The sequence below is a fragment of the Balaenoptera ricei genome, chromosome 3, assembly GCF_028023285.1.
Source record: "Balaenoptera ricei isolate mBalRic1 chromosome 3, mBalRic1.hap2, whole genome shotgun sequence".
Taxonomy (NCBI): domain Eukaryota; kingdom Metazoa; phylum Chordata; class Mammalia; order Artiodactyla; family Balaenopteridae; genus Balaenoptera; species Balaenoptera ricei.
In genome coordinates this window covers 63496022-63516455 of record NC_082641.1, presented here as the reverse complement: position 1 = coordinate 63516455, position 20434 = coordinate 63496022, and the positions used below count along the sequence as shown (strand labels likewise).

Here is a 20434-nt window from a genome sequence, read left to right as displayed (position 1 = left end):
ACCTATTTCAATCAGTCTTGGATCCAGGCTCACCACTCCCCCTAGACAATCATACCCATCCTCTTGGCTTCAATTATCATCTACATGCCAATGATCACCAAATGTACACTTCTGGTCAATACCTTTCCTCTAAATTCCAGATCTATATGTATTTTTTTTAAATTTATTTTTATATTTATTTTTGGCTGTGTTGGGTCTTTGTTTCTGTGCGAGGGCTTTCTCTAGTTGCGGCAAGCGGGGGCCACTCTTCATCGCGGTGCGCAGGCCTCTCACTATCGCGGCCTCTCTTGTTGTGGAGCACAGGCTCCAGACGCGCAGGCTCAGTAGTTGTGCCTCACGGGCCCAGTTGCTCCGTGGCATGTGGGATCTTCCCAGACCAGGGCTCGAACCCGTGTCCCCTGCATTGGCAGGCAGATTCTCAACCAATGCGCCACCAGGGAAGCCCCAGATCTATATGTATTAAACTATCAACTCTAAATATCTAATTTGATGTTTCAAATGCACATTTAAGACAACATGTCCACAGAACTCATGACATCCCTGCTCACCCTTCAATTCCTATTAAATACACATACTCCTAAAACTTGCTCCTCTTGCATTTTGTTCTGTCTCAGTGAATGGTACCACCACGCATCCAGTTATAGAAGCCAGAAATTTGGGAGTAATCTTCAATATTTTCTTCTCTATCTAAACCAGCGGTTCTCAACTAGAGGCAATTCTGCCCCCCAGGGGACATCCGGCAATGTCTATAGACATTTTTAGTTGTCATAACCAGCGATAAGTGGCATCTAGTGAGTTGAAGCCAGGAATGTGGCTAAACATCCCAGGATGCAGATGCTTAGATGACCTAATCTCTAATCCATCAACAAATCCTATCAATTTCACTTCCCCCAACACAGCTTAAATCCAGTTTTTCTTCATCTTAACTACCAGCACTTCCTAATTCAAGGCACCATTACCTTTCACCTAGTACCCAACCATAAATTCCCTACATCCACACTTGTTCAACTGCTTAAAATGAAGTCAGAATAATTTTAACTCATCTCTTTCCTGCTTAAAAAACTCCTAAACCAATCAAACTCTAGCCACCTTGGCCTCCTTTCAGTTCTTTGCATACTCCATGCTCCCTTCTACAATTTTTAGGACCCTCAAATACGCTGTTCCCTCTCTCTAAAGCATTCTCTCCACCCCCACTACTCTTCCACTAGTTAACTCCTACTCACCCTTCAGATCTCAGCTCAAACATTACCTCCTCTAGACCATCACTGAAACTTCAAATAAATTCTCTTACCACTCTGCAATTTTCCTTTATAGCACTTATATAAATAAAACTGCGATTTGCATGATTATTTTTTAATGGCTCTCCCTCTCACTATACTGTATGTACATGTTGAAGAGACCATGTACGTTTACCAAAATGTTGTAGCACAACATTGTAGCATATAGCTGGCACTCACAAATATTTGCTGGATACTAAAAAAATACAGAATCTCATCTACTTCAAGAGTTTCAATTGTCACTTCTATTTCAGGTGACTTCAGGATTCATATCTCTGTCCCCAGGCTTGCTTCTGAAATATATATGGCCAGTTCAGCTACAACATGTTTTTCTACAATACTGATTAGCTTACAGACAATTGGTAAATAAGGGAACAGTATCAATTTAATGTATTAATTGGGTTGATTTGTATGTGGAGCTGAAATTGTGGAATTATAACCTTACAAGGAAAAAAAAAAAAAAAAAAAGCCCTCAGCTTGGCTGCTCACAGGCAGGAGTCCTTATAGATCTAAGACAACTAAAAATAAGCATCCATATCCAGGGTTCCCACTTGATAAGCATACGCCCAGACTCACACAGCTCTCTGCTGGTGTATTTCCTTCTGAGTCTATCTTAACAGCAGACTCACTGACTCAGAGCGCCACTTTTAACTGCCTTGTCTCAGGGCCCTCCACAAGCCAGCATATCTCAACTCTGTATTGTGTATTTTTAATATCCCATGCAGCAGCATCCAACCATGCTAAGCCACCTACCTGGTCTGTCCAAGTCATTTCCTAAGATATCGATTATTATTCTTGATAGTGTTCTGGTTACAAAACTGTTTAGGTTTTGAGTAGTGTCCTCCAGCCCTATTTCCCCATAGCCCTATATTCTTAGTGTGCAATCTGCAGAACATGAGGTCTTTCAAGAGCACAAACGTTACAGAAGATTTCCCCATAGTTCCAAATAACTCTTGACTACTTCCTCAATCAGCTTATACACCCAAAATCTGGGTTCCTTATCTCTGTTAACAGTCCAGAATCAAATCATTAAAGTTACTGATATCTCTCTCTCTCTCTCCCTCTCCCCCCTATATTCAATCATTCCACACATCTATCAATTTTTCTTATGCACGGTCTCTCACATCTTTTCCACCACCATCCACCGTAACTGAAAGCTTCAGCACCTCTCATCTGAAAGAATTTGATAATTAATAGCCTTCAAGGTAATCATCCAACTTCCAGGCCCTCCTTATTCCAAACCAAACTCCACTATACTCTAAGAACTATCTTCCCAAAAATGCAAATCTAATTGGGCTAGTCCTCTACTCAAAAACCTTCAACGGCATTCTAATGTGCATTCAAAGCCTCAAACTACTGCTCCACTTTTATTTCTCACTGAACCTCCCACTCATTTTACAATCCAACAGAGATAAACAGAGGTAAACCATACAAACTACTGAGCACGCTGCTGGCAAAGAAAGACACTCAGTAAACATTAGCTATTACTGCCACAGATTACCAGCTATTATAGTCAGTTCTAAGAATGTCATCTCCTTACTCTTGATTTTAAGCATCTTAAGTTCCTCCTGTTTATATTATTAGAGATGAGGGTCAAATCTTGTTTGTGTCACTTACTAGCTGTGACCTTGAGCAAGTTATTTAGCTTTCTGAGCCTCAGTAAAATTAGGATAATATCCATGTCATGGGGTTGTTGAAAAGACTAAATAACATAGCATATGTAGAATGCCTAGAAGAGAAGAGACATCAATAAATGTTAGTTTTCTTAAAAAATGTTCACTTAAAGAATGGACACAGAACTAACTACTTGCCTTCTTTCTCCCACAACTAGGCAAGTACAGAGTAGCACTCAAAGAAATTGGTTTAACAACAGAATATTATCTTTATCCCTTGAGATAAGTGCTTATGCCAAAACCATAAGATTTAGGACAATCTTTTTCTACGCTACTAAGCAAAGAAAAATTTACTGATATGGAACCATACTTTACTAGATGATTTATACTGACTAATGTGAATCATGTTATTACATTTACTGAGACTCAATATATCCTTGATCCATATGCAGAACTAGTAGTTATTTAGTTAGTTCTAAGAATTAACTATTACAAACATACAAATAAATACATGCAAAAATAGAGAGCTTCAATACTCATGCATAATATATTCCATAAAAAATGGCCCTACCTGCATGTATATATCAAAAACCCACACGTAGTAAAAGGTTGTTATATCATCATTCAAAGAATTGGTCTCATGGGATTTATACCACAGGCTTTCACAATATAGTATTACATGAGTTTCTTTAAAATGAGAAAGCAAAGAAAGGACAAAGAGTCGAGGGGGGGGTGGGGAGGTACCAAAACATCCCAAGTTAGTCACTCTGCTTTTGCCTTCCTCCCACTGGTATTGCCTAAATGCTTTTCCTACTTCACAGTAAGAAAAGTATGACAGCCTTTTTCTTAAACAGTGCTGGGACAACTGGACCAAGAGCAAAAAATTAAGTTAGATCCCCTACTTCACACCATATATAAAGATTAACTCAAAATGGATCAAAGACCTAAATCTAAGAACACTATAAAACTCTTAGGATAACATGGAGGCATTAATTTTTGTGACCCTGGATTAGGCAATGGTTTCTTAGATATGCCACCAGAAGCTCAAGTAACCAAAGAAAAACAAACTGGACTTCATCAAAATGAAAAGCTTTTGTGCTTCAAAGGAGACCATCAAGAAAGTAAAAAGAATAGAATAGAAGAATTCTATTTTCACACCACAGAATAGAAGAATATATTTGCAAATCATCTATCTGATAAAAGTCTAGTATTCAGAACATATAAACAACTCTTACAACTCAACAAGAACAACAACAAAAACAATTTAAAAGTGGACAAAGGATCTGAATAGACAATTCTCCAAAGAAGATACACATTCCAACACACAAATGAAAAGATGATCAACATCATTAGTCATTAGGGAAATGCAAACCAAAATCACAATGAGATACCATTTCGCACCCACTAGGTTATAACCCACCTGGTTATAATCAAGAAGACAAACAATAACAAGTGTTGGCAAAGATGTGAAGAAACTGGAACACTCACACACTGCTGGTAGAAATGTAAAATGGTGCAGCCACTTTAGAAAATACGTTGGCAATTCCTCAAAAAGTTATACATAGAGCTACTGCATAACTCTGCAATTTCACCCCTAGGTATAGACCCAAGAGAAATGAAAACATGTCCACACAAAAACTTGTACACAGATATTCATAGCAGAATAGTCAAAAAGTGGAAACAGCCCAAAAATCCATCAACTGAGGAATGCACAAATAAAATACTGTTTATCTATATAATGGAATATTACTCAGCTATAAAAAGGAATAAAGAACTGAGAAATGCTACAACATGGATGAATCTTGAAAACATGCTAAGTGAAAGAATCAAGACCACATATTGTATGACTCCATTTACATGAAATGTTCAAAACAGACAAATCCATACTGATAAAAAATCGATTAGTGGTTGCCAGAGGCTGTGGGAGAGGGGCAGAGATGAGAAAGGAACTGCTACTGGGTACAAGGTGTCTTTTGGGGATGATGAAAATGTACTGGAATTAGACAGTGGTAATGGCTGCACAACCTTGTGAATATAATAAAAACTACTCAATCATACACTTTAAAAGAGTGAATTTTACGGGGACTTACTTTCCTGATGGCACAGTGGTTAAGAATCCGCCTGCCAATGCAGGGGACATGGGTTCAAGCCCTGGTCCGGGAAGATCCCACATGCCGCTGAGCAACTAAGCCCATGTGCCACAACTACTGAAGCCTGTGCACCTAGAGCCTGTACTCCGCAACAAGAGAAGCCACTGTAATGAGAAGCCCGCGTACCACAATGAAGAGTAGCCCCCGCTCGCCCAACTAGAGAAAGCCCATGTGCAGCAACGAAGACTCAACACAGCCAAAAAAATAAATAAATAAAATAATGAATTTTATGATACAATTACATCTCAATTAAAGACAAAAGGAATGATAGGAGAATAAAAAGCAGCACAACTAAGGAATGAAGCAAGTGTTCCTTTTTGACCCAACATTTTCTGTACACTTACTATGTTCCAGACCTATGCTGGTTGCTAGGAACCCAAAGATGAGTAAAACAAAGTCACTACACTCTTTTCAGGCTCCTTCTCCTTAGCCTACAAATGTCATATTTCTCCAGAGTAGAGCAGCTTTGAAAATGCAAAAACAACAAATATAAGCCACAGACAATTCAAGAGAATGCAGATATTTACATTATAAACGCTTCTAAATTACCCAGAATTTTTTTTTTAGGTTTCACTAAATATGGGGAGAGAAAAGAGATATGCTTCTAATACTGGTATTAAATAACTCATTGTTCCCCAATGCTGATAATGTCATTTCCCAAGAATTATTATTTTAAGAGCTTCATTTCATTTATTTGAAATTTTTTTTACAAATAATGTTTTTGATAAATCTTTCCTGATCATATCCCTTTGGAAGTATTACTTTCTCACTGACTCCTGGGTTCTCTATTTTTGACATTAAAAACCTCATGATAAAAACAAATATCCCAAAAGATGCTTTTTAATACTTTACTACAATATCCATATGAAAGCTTGTTTTTCTGTAATAAGAATAGGTAACGACAGAATTCTCTAAACTAAGAAATCAAACATTTTAGGCTTTAATCCCAGATTTTTATAAATCACAGAAAATCTGATATCCTGATATGAAAGCTGCATTTCCAAAGAAGAACAGCTCACAAAAATCAAAGAATCAAATTTAGACAGAAAACTGAATAGTAGTTTAAATAGTGCAAAAAAGGGCATGTTCTACTTCATCCAAGACATTAGATATTTCTGATACTTTTAATACACTATTTATATTAACTTCCCAAAAGATAAAACTAAAATCTACATTAAAATTACCTTATCTTTGGCCTCAGGCAGTGTGATTTCTCTAGGTTCTAAAAATGGTATTTCTCGAAAAGGTGGAACACCTCTGACTATATCTGGTACATAGTGTGTATGAAACAATGGCGGCATTGAGTATCTTCTTTCACCTGATAAAGGCACTATGTGGTTAACTATAGTTGGCTCTTGGTGAGGTGAATGGAAACGTTGTCGTTTACCATCAAGAGGAAGATTCTTTTCATCGCTTAATCTCCTGAAAACAAACAATATACCTTAGTGATTAAAGATATAATTTTCTGATTACAAATAGAAAACACTAAAAATATATAAATAGATGACAATACTGACTTTTTCAGTGAGGCCACATTATTAGCTCTAAATGAACCTTAAAATATTCATTTTCGGCATAAGAGATGCCTTAGAGAACACTTTAGAAAAAATGTGTAATAATGATGCACTTTTAAAAAAAACAAACCACATATATACATTAGGGTTGGTCTCCTGCATTTGAACTACCACAATACTTCATATCAGCAGCAAAAACTTGGCAGGAGAATTTCTATTTATAGAATCACTAACAATAAAAATCTAAACTCTAACATAAGGAGGATAAGATTAACTGAACTGAGTGCTATATATAAAAAAGGGCTCTTTGAGAACACCTATGTTCTGGTTTATCAGTAGGAAAGACCAAATTAAGAGACAGTTACTTTTTAAAAAAGCTTTATATAAAGACATTGGACAACTAAAGAAATCTGAAAATGAACTGCATTTCAGATAACAGTATTGTATTAATGTTAAATTTCTCAGGCATGAACAATATATTTTTGGTTATACAAGAGAATATCCTTGTTCTTAGGAGGAATGCACTGATGTGTTGTGGGGTAAAGTGCAACGATGTCAACAACCTTCTTTCATATCACTCAGAAAAAAGTAGGGGTAGGGAAGGAAAAAGGCAGAATAAAACAAATCTCGCAGAACCGATGAATCTAGGAAAACCACATACAGGTGTTCATTGTACTACTCTTCAAATTTTTCAGGAGGCTTAAAAATATTCAAAACAAAAAGGGAAAAACAATTTAAAAGTAATTATTTGAGGGAAAAGAAAGGTATTTACTTTATTAAGTTGTTTACACCATAGGAAATTATCCAATTCCTTTTGAACTCTAAAATTTTATGAGTCATAGCCACCTGAAGGGTTTTATTTTAATACTCTTGGGATTATGTCAATTACTCTCTCCTTGACAGACCCACAAAATAACTGGTACTCCTACTCACAGGTAAAGATGCTAAAAACATAAGTTTAGGGGGCTTCCGTGGTGGCGCAGTGGTTGAGAATCCGCCTGCCAATGCAGAGGACACGGGTTTGAGCCCTGGTCTGGGAGGATCCCACATGCCGCAGAGCAACTAGGCCAATGAGCCACAACTACTGAGCCTGCGTGTCTGGAGCCTGTGCTCTGCAACAAGAGAGGCCGCAATAGTGAGAGGCCCGCGCACTGCGATGAAGAGTGGCTCCCACTTGCCACAACTGGAGAAAGCCCTCGCACAGAAACGAAGACCCAACACAGCCAAAAATAAATAAATAAATAAATAAAATTTTTTTAAAAAACATAAGTTTATATTTTATTTTTTTTTATTGTTTTTTAAAATGTATTTATTCATTTATTTTTGGCTGTGTTGGATCTTTGTTGCTGCGTGCGGGCTTTCTCTAGTTGCGGCGAGCGGGGTCTTCATTGTGGTGCGCAGGCTTCTCATTGCAGTGGCTTCTCTTGTTGCACAGCATGGGCTCTAGGCGCAGGGGCTTCAGTAGTTGTGGCACGTGGGCTCAGTAGTTGTGGCTCATGGGCTCTAGAGCGCAGGCTCAGTAGTTGTGGTGCACAGGTTTAGTTGCTCCGCAGCATGTGCGATCTTCCCTGACCAGGGCTCGAACCCGTGTCCCCTGCATTGGCAGGCGAATTCTTAACCACTGAGCCATGAGAGAAGCCCCTTTAACACTTTTTAAACATAAAATTTAGAGCTTTATATGCTGAATATCTTCTATTGAGAATGTCAATTTTAGTTTTAAAAATACATACGTATAATTATGAACTAGTGGAATTTATTTTCATTCATGATTCACAAATGGGCTAGCAAGGCAACTTCTAAAAAATGAAAATTTGAATAAAGTCAATAATTTAAGCATCATTATATAGTTTTCCACAATGACAACTTTGAAGAAGAATTCACAGTGCTTCTAAGTATGGGATGTAGAGCCAAACCACCTGGTTTCAAATCCCAGCTATGCTACTTCTACCTGAATAACCAGATCATTACTTCTGTGCACTTCAGCTTTCTCCTCAAAAGAAGAGGCGTAACAGTACTTACCTCATAAAGTGTTGTGAAACTTAGTCAAACCATTATTTGCAAAGTCCTTAGAACAATGCCTACTACACATAGTGAGTGATCAATAATTCTTAGCTAGTGTTATTTCTAGTTGGACATAAAAGTTACGGAATGTTTATACAGACTATAAATAGCAATATCTTGCAAATATTGCCAAATTTTATTTTAATAATTACCCCTAAAGTTCTATCATAATTACCCCGTGATACATCAATTTCTTTTAATCAAATTGGTTAAAATGAATTGATTCCTGACTTCTCTATAGAAAGCTTTATGTAAAAATTTTCACTATAATAATATTTATCATGGAACCTTACCTGTGTAAGATAAATCAAATAGTAAACTTTACTAGAAAGAAGGTGTTATAGGCTGAATTATGTCCTCTCAAAATTCATATGTTTAAGTCTTAACCCCTAGTACTTCAAAATGTGACTGTATTTGGACACAGGGCCTTTAAAGAATTAACTGAGTTAAAATGGGGTCATTAGAGTGAGCCCTAATCCAATATAATTAGTGTCCTCAGAAGACTAGATTAGGACACCGAAAACACAGAGGGATGACCATTTGAGGAGAGAGAAAGAAAGCAGCCATCTATAAGCTAAACAGGGAGGCCTCAGAGGAAACCAAACCTGCCAAAACCTTGATCTTGGACTTCTAGCCCCCAGAATTTTGAGAAAATTAATTTCTGTTGTTTAAGCCACCAAGTCTATTGTACTTTGTTATGGCGGCCCTAACAAACAGATACAGAAACCCAACTGATTTAGTTAAAAATCTCAATTAAAAGTAGTTATCTGAAGACAGTTATCCCTAAAATTTTTTAAATACTTTGAAGTTTTAAAATTCTGTTACAGGACTGATCTGATCACACAGGTCCCAGAAAACAAAATGTAGGGCATAGTGTCCATTTAACTTAATACAAGATACAGTGTTAAACAGTTCCCCAAAATGCAAATTTTTCTTTTAAAATAAGTAAGAAATACTTACTTCCTTCCTCGAAATAATGGGGAAGTTGAGGTCTGTACTGGACTGACATTTCCATATGTCAACTGCTGTAATGATACAGCTCTAGACAAGCTACCAAAGACAAAGAAAGAATAGTAGTAGTATACATTTTTTTCCTTAAAAACAAAAAACTAATTTCAGAAAAACTAAACAGTTCACTGATCAAAAGAAAACAAGACATGATGACATTTTCTCTAGCTCCAAATGTTTCATACAAAAAGGATTTGTGTCAAGTAGAAAATGACATGGGCCAAAATAACACCGTACTTACTCTGTATTCTGAAAGTTGAACTGTGCATCTATAAGCTGCTGGTGTGAATAAAGACTTGGTGACAGGGTGAAGAAGTTATTATGTTGTTGATGGTTTGGAGTGAAAGGCGGGCGACCCAAAATTGAGTTTGGGAACATGCTCTTGTTCACTAAGAGTAAACATGTATTCTTCTACCTAGAATAGTTTCAAAGATAATTTATTACAGCTTAAAGACATTGAACTCTTTGGTAACTAGCATCTGCTAATTAATAAACAATTTGTTACCAAGTTACGAATTTCATTTGCAAAGTTCTTTTTTTAAAATTCAAACAGATCTCTTAAGTCACACCATAAGTAACAAAAAAAACTTACTAATAATAAATTTTAAATCTAGATTAACCACATTATTCAAATGATAGTAAAATCTGTGCGTTTCTAATTTTATGATGAATTTTCCCTAATAAATTTATCCTAATATCAACAAATCTTTTAGAATCAAGTTAACACCACTATACTCTGATAATAAAAAGAAACAACCCAAGTGAGACATTTAATGAAATCCTACAACTTCTTACATTTATTCCCAATCTAATTTATTCAAAGGTATAAGCTGTCATGACAACCTGATTCCCAGGATTTAGATCGTACAGATCTGATCAAACAAGGGATGGAATCTGTATCACCTAATAACTATTTATAAAATTCTGAGATTCCCCTCAAAGTCTAAACAACTTATAAAAAGAACTTCCAATAAAAGAGTTTGTTCCACACAAATGGGGAAAACCTAGGTACAAAGCAATCAGAATCGTTCACTGCCCCAAGCAGAAGACTAGATATTTATTCTTTGCAATGACTGACCCCAAGAGGCTATAAACTTACAAAGAGTAGGGTAAGAAAACAAACTGAAAACAAGTATTAAGTGAAGTCTACAAAGTAAAAATAGGATCCCCAGCCTGCATTCCCAATTCAGGCAATTAGAAAACTCATCTATGGAATAATGGAACAAGAAACCATATAATACAGTAACCAAAGAACCTGTAACATAGGAACAGTCACTCACCAAGAAAAAGTTAAGCTCGCTCGCAACGTACAATGAAGCCTACTATTGAACTGCCTACCCATGCACATAAGCTTCCAATTTAGATTTCTAGTTAGAAAACAGACATCCATGGATTATCAAAAGTTAAAAAAAAAAAAGGCCTAGGAATAAACAGAAACAACACCTGCAACAAATGAAAAGTGAGGAGAAAAAAAAAACCCTCCATAATTAATGAAAAAACATTGCATATGTAAATAAGAATGTGTTTTTCAAAAAGCAGAAAGGGCTCTTGGAAAATTAAAAGCAGAAATATCCAGTAGGAAGCTAAAAGATAACATTGAGGAATGAACAAAAAGGAAAAATTGGTGAGGGCAGACAGGAGGCAGGACAGTAAGAGAAAAAAATATAAGAGAACCAAACTATGTGGTCCTACATCCAATACAATAGAAGTTCCAGGAGGAACAGAGAAAACACAGAAAAGGAAATTACCAAGTAAATAAAACAAGAAAATGTTCAAGGCTGAAGAACACCAAGCCTTAGACTGAAAGGACCCAATGAGTATAAAGCACAACTGAATATATATATATATATATATACACACACACACACACACATATACATACACACACACATATAAAGGTATATTACAGTGAAATTTCAGAATATCAGGTAAAAGAAGCTTATAAATATTACAGAGAAAGAAAATGTTATAAACAAAGGGATGGTATGGATAAACGACAAGGTCCTACCATATGGCACAGGGAACTATATTCAATATCCTGAGATAAACCATAATGGAAAAGAATATAAAAAAGAATGTATAACTGTATCACTTTGCTATACAGCAGAAATTAACACAACATTGTAAATCAACTATACTTCAATTAAAAAAAAAAAACACACCTAGGGATGGTAATCAAAATGGCTTTGACCCTCTCAGTAGCAACAGTAGAAACAAAACAAGGAAGTGAATGCCTTCAAGGCTCTGAAGGAAATGCTTTCTAGCTATAATTTTATACCCAGCTATACTATCAGTGCAAAAGGAAAATAAAAACATTTTTAGACATGTAAGGTATCAAAAAAAAAAACAAAAAAAAGAAAAGAAAATCTGGGATCTAGGAAAAGGGAGATCTGACACAGGGCAGAGACAAATTCCCCAGGATGATTGTGAAGGGAAGCTAAATAAACAGCTTAAGTTAGAACACATAGAGGGCTTCAAGAAGATATCCAAGGAGGAAAAAGATTAACTGGTAGATTACCTTATATATTTGACCACAGAGAGGAGTTCGGCTAACAGAGCAGAAATAATTATAGGAACAGAAATGCAGCAAGTTAAAAATAAATTACTAAACTACAGACAAAACACATTCAAAAGGTCATATAAAAAAAGAAATATAATCAGTCACCTACTTGGTTCTTACAATAACATGAACATTGAACATACTGATTTAAACAGAAATTGTAATATATTTATTATATATTTACTGCACTGTATTTATTTACAGATTACATATACTATATGCTACATATATTTACATGTTTATACACACACATAAATCTCACAATTTATGATGAGAGAGGGTACATAAAAGTGGTAAATCCTCATTTTCAGTGGATGTCAATCCAAAAAACAAGCTTTATAAAAATTTCTGCGTTTTTTTTTTTTTTTTTTTTTTTTGAAAAACAGAGGAAAATAACGTATAAGCTGCTAAAAGAAATGGTAATTGCTTCTGGGACTAAGACGAGATGGCTGGAAAAATTAGAATAGGAGACAACAAGAGAGAAAAGAGAAAGATCTGGGAAGAAACAATAAGTCACTCACAGAAACTTTATTCCTTTTCAATTCTGTAAGATTAAAATTTCCTAGACTGGCCAAAGAGTGAGATTCACCAGTCCAAGGTTCATAACAGATTATGAACAATAGTCTTGGGCCACCATCAGATCCCATCCCAAGTGCCTGACTCTAATTTGGACCAGAGACAAGGTGTTACCTCCAGAAAACAAGAGTTTGTCAGCTTTCTTCAGCAGGCCTTTATCTCTTGTTATAGGAAATTGATTAAAACAAAAAATCAATCCTATCAAATCTGCTAAACTGTACTCTCTGATGTTCACTGATCAGAGGAAATACCTTCAACCAAGCAGGATGCCGGAGAATTCTTTATTAAAAGTACACTCAATAATTGTAGAATGCCAGATCTAAGGCTGTCAACTAATGCCTTCTTCTCCCTTTGCCTAGGTTTACACTCCTTCTTGGCTTCCTTGACTCTGCTCCTCTGACTCAACTCCCCATAAAACAATTACTATTTCATAGAATTCATGAGAAAATGACATTAAATACAATTCATTATAATGAATTTTGCTTGATATTTAATTTTGTTGTAACAGATACTATAGATCTGATCAAACAAGAGAAGGAATTTGTATTCAGAAAAACTAGAATTAAAACACTCTATATTCAGATTTATTTAAATCAGTTCATAGCTACAATTCTAGACATTTTGTTTATACCTATAAATAATATGCTTTTGTTTTTCTTCAGGCTTGAGACCCAAAATGACATAATAGCCCAGACCTCACCTAATTTCTATTGCATTACATGGTCAGACTCAAACTTAAGAGTAAGTCAAAAGATGTCTTGTAGCCCAGAAGTACTCCTCAAACGATCAAATTATCCACGGCTTAAAAGCTGAGAATGAGTCCATACTCAAAAGTATACTTTAGGGCAGTTATCTAAATCAGCCTATCCTTAATTCCCAGATAAGCATCAAAGGTTTTCCAGCGCCTCCAAAAACGGGTTCTCCGCAGGATGAATTTTTGGCCCTCAAGTCTGGCTCCTAACCAGGCCAGCCTTCAAAGTGGGGAGGATCATTCCTAGGGAATGTAATCAATGACATTCAATGCTCTCCAACACAAGTATTCTGCACGCCCATCTAAAGATAAGGAAGTAAACCAAAAGCCCATGAATTTCAATTCCTCTTTCTAATATTTCTCCTAATACATTCCAACACTAATTTTGATGAAGATAAAAATGACACCAAAATAATAACCTATTATAATAAAACAATATAAGGGATCATTTTTTAAACAGAATAGAGTTTCTGAGAATAAAATCCAGCAAAACTATTACCATACCAGATTTAAGGGGACCTCTACAAAATTTTAAATCTTTTTCTTTATATTCTGAATGAAAGCCTTGTTCACCAAGTAGACAATGATCCATAAAAAAAAAAATTACTCCACATTAACCACGGTAGCAGGTTTAAGAAATTTCATAAGTAAAATCCAGATATTGGTGGTATCCTATTTTTCTTAGTTTGAAAATTATCAATTTCTCAATCTGTACTTGACTATAAAAAAGAATAATCTGGGTAAATTTTGAACTGCTTTAAAACTGTTGCATTGGTTCTTGCCTTAAGGAGAGAATCTTAAGGATTACTTCTTGACTAAGGTTGCCCATTTGGAAGTTACACAGGTTTATTTGTAAATAATCATATATGAGACAAGGTAGTAATGGAGTACTTCACAAAGTAATTCCTAGTGATACAGCATTTGGTCCTATAACTTACAACCCGGAATTTCTGTCCTAAACTTGACCTCTCCTCCAAGGAATTAGAGAACACTCAAGGTTACATAATTCCTTCATCGAGATTCCCTGGAAAGTGGAATCTACCTAGTATAAAAACCAGAAATGTAGTAGCAAATCTAGTTATCTGTCCACTTTGTCCAAATGCCTTTGATCCCCTAAACTCACTTTTTTTCTCCACAATGCAAAAAGTCCAACTCCTAAATCCTGCTCACCCTCTGTCAAACCACCCACAGGTTTTGAAAAAGACATTCTTTTTAAATTAATTTTTATTGGAATATAGTTACTTTTACAATGTTGTGTTAGTTTCTACTGTACAGCAAAGTCAATCAGTTATACATATACATATATCCCGTCTGATCAAGAATTAGATCCCATCCAAGTATTAAAAAATAATCTAGCCACGTGATTCCAAATGGACATTTCTAAAATACCTATTTCACACAGAGCCTGTTACACTTCCTGATCAGACAGAATTGGGACTATTCACACCAACAGAGTAATGTTACTATTATTTGGCTATTAATCAGTACATATTAAGAGCCTTCTAGCTGTTAATGCCATGTTTAAAGCCTTGTGGTAATAAAGCGTACAATATGAGGGTATTTACAAAAGTAGTATGTCGCCTGTAATTCAAATGCACAGACTTAGTGTTCAGTTCTGATCCTTCCCCACAAAACCATACACCACACGTTTGTTACGTTGCCAATGCAGCTTGAGTTTGTTTCATTTTCTTTTTTGTTCATCGTATTGGTATACCAATATAAATAAACGACTGCTATTTTAAACAAAGAGCTGAGAGAGGATCAAACAAGCCAGGGAACTTGGATAGTAGAGAATTTATGAGACACAGAAGCCCCCCGTGTTCTGACCTAGAAAGAGAGATGGAGAACCTATCTACAAAGGCTGAACGGTGCAAAAACAAAGGGGATAGACAACAATCTGACAGTCCTAACCTGTGCAGTTTCCTGTAAAGCTAAGAACTGAGACAATTTCACAACCACTTAGTGAAAAGTCTTAAATTTTTAATTATTAATTCAGATATTTACCTTAGTTCTTCACCACCCTTTGAAACCCCATGCAGGGTCCCAAGACAGTCTTCCTCGTTTGGTCCTAGACTGAAGACGGGGCGCGACAAAGACAAACGAATGGGAAACGTTTAAGAGTTCCTAAGATTCTTCAGAAAGTACCGCAGCCTGGGGACCGCCCATACGTCTGGGATATCACAGAGATTATGCCGGAACCTCCCACGCAAAACACTACAGTTTCCGAAAAAGCTCCCGGCGCCCCGCCCCCCACCCGGGCCTACACTGTTGCTTTCCTCTCCGAAACCCCCTAACTCACAAGTGTCCTCAGGGAAGGCTAAGCAGGAGGATCTACCGGCACCGCCAGCCCAGGAGCTCCAGAGCCGGAGCAGGGACGGCCCGGCGCGCTCGGTCCTAGCTTTCTCCCGAGCCAAAGGAGTTAGTGCCCGAGCGGAATGGGTAGGCCCGGCTCCGGCTCCGGAGTGCGATCTAATTCCCGGGCTCGGCGGCCGGGGAGGAGCGACACAAGAAAAGGCAGGGCCAGCAAGGGTGAGGGAGCTCGAGGGCGGTGGCAAGAGACGGAAGACGAAAAGGTAGCCGGAAAAAAGCGGCGTAGAAAGCCCTGTCGGAAACACCCGGAAGACCGAAGTGACCCCGGATGGAAACAGCGAGTAGGGGGACGGAGGTCATACTTCCGGCAGCCGCCTCGCTCTCTCCTGCGAGCTCTTCGCTCGAGTGCGCAAGCGCACAGCTCCTGGAGGCCCGGCTGGGAGGGAGTGGGACGCTCAGCAGCTGCGAGAGCGAACGCGAGCGCGTAGGGGAGGGGCTGGGACTGCCCTGAGAAAGGCGGAGCGGCAGACGTAGGAGGGTGGGCGGCGGAGAGCTACCCTGCACCGGCTCCTCAAGCTCACATTCTGATAAACATTTTTTTACTGGTCTTTTCCTGTCTCTCAGCCGGGTGACTCCTCCCCAGAGAAGCTTTTCCTGGCCAAGTTTTCCCTCACTCTTCTGCACCGATCAGTATCAAGCTTTGTTTTTCCCCGTTAATGAACTGAGAGCTGCTTGGGGACCCTTATTTATCTATAAAGCCCGGACTCAACTCCCTGCCTTAGTAGCTAACATTCACCAATAAAACAAATATTTAATATTTCTTCTTGAGTGAGCTTTAATAGTTGTGAAAATATAAGTTGTTGAATTTATTCGTGTAAATCTGTTAACAATATTCCTTTATTGTCCTTTTTATTCCTGAAATTGGTAACTTATGTCTTTTTTCTTTTTTCCTGATCGATCTGGCAAGAGGCAATATTAACCTCACTGATTCCAAATCTCAAAGTCAACTTTTGGTTTCATAGATTTTCTTTATTTTTCTTTTCTCTTTCATTGATTTCTGCTGTTATGTTTATTTCCTTTATTCTTTTTTTTTTTTCTGAAGTTTTTAAAATTAATTTTCCAGTTTCTTGGAAACTGAGGTCTTTGATTTGAGATGTTTCTTCCTTTGTAATATAGGCATTTAGTAGTATGAGTTTCCTTCAAAGTACTGTGTTAGCTGTATCCCACACATTTTAATATATTGTGTTTTCATTTTACTTCATTTCAAAATACTTTCTAATTTCCCTATATGGATTTTTTTTTATTTGATCCTCGGATTATTTATGTTATTTAGTCTCCAAGTATCAGACTTTCCGGATACCTTTCTGTTATTGATTTCTAATTTAATCCCATTATCATCAAAGAACATACTTCATATAATTCGAATCATTTTAAATTTATTGAGACTTGTTCTGTGGCCCAGAATATGGTTGGTCTGTCTTAGTAAGTGTTCAGTGTATGTTTAAAATAAATGTGTATTCTGTAGCTGTTGGGTGAAATGCTCTACAAATGTGAATCACATCAAGTTGCCTGATATTATTGTTCAAATCTAAATCCTGGGGGGGATTTAGAACATACTTACTGATTTTCTGTCTACTTATTTTATTAATTATCAAGGGAAGAGCACTGAAATCCCTCACTATAATTATGGATTTTTCTAGTTTTCCTTGCTGTTCTATCAGTTTTTGCTTTATGTGTTGTGAAGCTCTGCTGTTAGTTGCATAAACATTTAGAATTGTTCTATTATTTAGGTGAATTTATCTTTAATGAAATGAATATGAAAATTATTATGTCATTATGAAATGATTCACTTTATAAATGACCCTCTTTTTTTCCTGATAATATTCTTTGCTCTAATTGTACTCTGTCTGATGGTAATACAATCACTACAGCTTTCTTTTTTATAGCGTTAACATGGTTTATTTTTAAGGGAAAAAGTTATTCCAGTTCTACAAAAGTCTTCCAGGAAATTGAAGGGTAAATACTTCCCAGATCATTCTATAAAGACAGCATTACTCTGATACCCAAACTCAAGATGTTCCAAGAAAAGAAAACAATGGGCCAATAGCCTCATAAACATAGATGCAAAAATTCTTAATAAAATTCTACCTATTTTCGTTCCACAATATATAAAAAATATTATACATTATGACCAAATGAGGGCTTATCCCAGGAATGCTAGGCTGAATTAACATTGGAAAATCAAACAACATAATTCACCATTCGCTAAGACTAAGAAAGAAAAATTGTATGATCATTTCAATAGGTGCAACAAAAGCATTGGAAAAATTCAATACCCATTCCTAGGAATATAAGAGAAAACATACAACTTGATAGAAAGCATCGATAAAAAGCAGCACACTTAATGGGAAAGAACTGAATATTTTCTTCCTAAGATCAGGAATAAGGCAAGAATTTCTGCTCTCACCACCTCTTCAACATTGTACTGGGGGAGTTCTAGCCTGCACAATAAGGCAAGAAAAAGAAATAAAAGGCATCCAAATTGGAAAGGAAGAAGTAATACTGGCTTTATTTACAGGTGACATGATATATGGTCAAAATTCTATAGAACCTAAAAAAAGCTACTGGAACTCAAATGAGATCATCAAGACTACATTATATAAAAATCAACATACAAAAGTAAATTGATTTGTATTATACTAGCAACAAACAATCTGAAATTGAAATTAAAAACACCAAATGCTTAGAGATGAGTTAATAAATAAATATACATTTATTTATTTATACAAATTGTACACTGAAAACTACAAAATACACTGAGAGAAATTTAAGAAGACACAGATAAACAGAAAGATATATATCATGGGTTAGAAGACAATACTGTAAAAGTGTCAATTTCCCCTCAAATTGATCTATAGATTCAGTACAACCCAAATCAAAATCCCAGCAGGCTTTCTTAAGTAATTGACAAAGTGATTCTAAAATTTATATGGAAATGCAAAGGACCTAGAATAACTGAAACAATTTTAAAAGAGAAGAACAAAGTTGGAAAATTTACACTACAGTACCTGATTTCAATGTTTATTATAAAGCTACATTAACCCAGATAGTATAGAACTGATATAAAGAGAGACAAACAGATCAGTGAAACTGAATAGTGAGGTTTTTAAAAGTCACATATATCTCTATGGCCAAATGATCTTCAACAAAGACCAAGGGCAATTCAATGGGGAAAAGAAAGACTTTTCAGCTAATAATGCTGGAACATTTGGATATCCATATGTAAAAAATCAATCAATCTATCTATCTCATACTGTATGTGAAAACACAAAACGGATCATATATCTAGCTATAAAACTTTAAACTTCTGGAAGAAAACAAGAAAAAATTATTTGCAACCTTAGGCTAGGCAAAGATTTCTTAGGTATGGTATTAAAGCACTATCCTCAAAAGAAAAAAAGTGATAAACTGGACTTTATCAAAATTAAGTACTTCTTTTCAAGACACTGTTAAGAAAGTGAAAAGACTAGGCAAAAACAGAAGATGCACCCAACCCCCAGCTTTGGGGCAGAGTCAGGGAAGAAGGACAGCAGAAAGGGACCTGGGGTGTTTTTATGATGTGGTTTTTGTGATTGTTAATTTTATATTTGGCATGTGATTGGCAACATGAGCTCTTCTGTGATGTGGAGTCATCTACAACTTCTAGGTTTGGATGTAGCAATGTGGAATAGAATGGATGTAGCAATGTGGAATAGAATGGATACAAATAAGGACTACTATTGTATTTTGTACCTATTATATGCCATCTATCTGGGGCATCTTGGGGATGGAGTAGTAAACAAAATTAACCCAGTCTGTTCTCTCCTGTAGTTTACAATTCAGAGAGAATAAACTTTACAAATTTAGAAAACAAAAATCTAATTGTATTTTTTTTAAACTGGTGGTTCTGAAAGGAATGCCCTTTATATATATATATATATTTATTTATTTATTTATTTATTTATTTGGTTTTGCCAGGTCTTAGTTGCAGCAGGCAGGTTCCTTAGTTGTGGGAGGCAGTCTCCTAGTTGCGACTTGTGGGCTCCTTAGTTGTGGCATGTGAACTCTTAGTTGCGGCAGGCATGTGGGATCTAGTTCCCCAAGCAGGGATTGAACCCAGGCCCCCTGCATTGGGAGCACAGAGCCTTAACCATTGCACCACCAGGGAAGTCCCCAAAAATCTAATTCTAATGGTAGTAACTAAGAAAAGGAAAAGCAAATAACCGGGGGATCTAACCGATCATGAAGAGCACTATGGCTAAGAATGTGTGCTACTCAGATCTCCTGTGTGCGGAGCATAGTTGACTGACAACCTCAGCTGCTGCCTCTCTGGATCTACCACCACATTTGGAACCGAGGTCATGTCCCTGCTGAACTGCGGCCAGCCAGTGACTGAGCACTGCAGAGATGCTAGAGCCAGGCTTCCTGCAGGACAAAGGACCCTTCTAATGGGCAATTCTGACTTGGGAACTCCCCATTTGCCTAGCCAAAACTCTCTTAGAAGAGTGCTGCAGTCTTTTTCTAACCAATTCTCCTTCCTTCTCCTCCTTCAATAGATGTCAGACGTGCCTTGGA

At 36.7% G+C, this 20434-nt stretch overlaps 1 protein-coding gene across 4 annotated transcripts in view; it reads right to left on the bottom strand.

The window, feature by feature from the left end:
* The window catches only part of TENT2 (terminal nucleotidyltransferase 2), a 58425-nt gene extending 42288 nt beyond the window's left edge, over window positions 1–16137 (bottom strand). For all 4 annotated transcript variants that reach the window (XM_059916637.1, XM_059916639.1, XM_059916638.1 and 1 more), the window contains exons 1-5: window positions 15810–16137; window positions 15515–15583; window positions 9865–10038; window positions 9576–9665; window positions 6225–6462 (exon numbers count right to left, since the gene is read on the bottom strand). In XM_059916637.1, coding sequence (XP_059772620.1) covers window positions 6225–6462; window positions 9576–9665; window positions 9865–10001 — 465 coding nt within the window. In that variant the 5' untranslated portion in view covers window positions 10002–10038; window positions 15515–15583; window positions 15810–16137. The remainder of the gene's footprint in view (window positions 1–6224; window positions 6463–9575; window positions 9666–9864; window positions 10039–15514; window positions 15584–15809) is intronic.
* Window positions 16138–20434: the final 4297 nt, after the last annotated feature.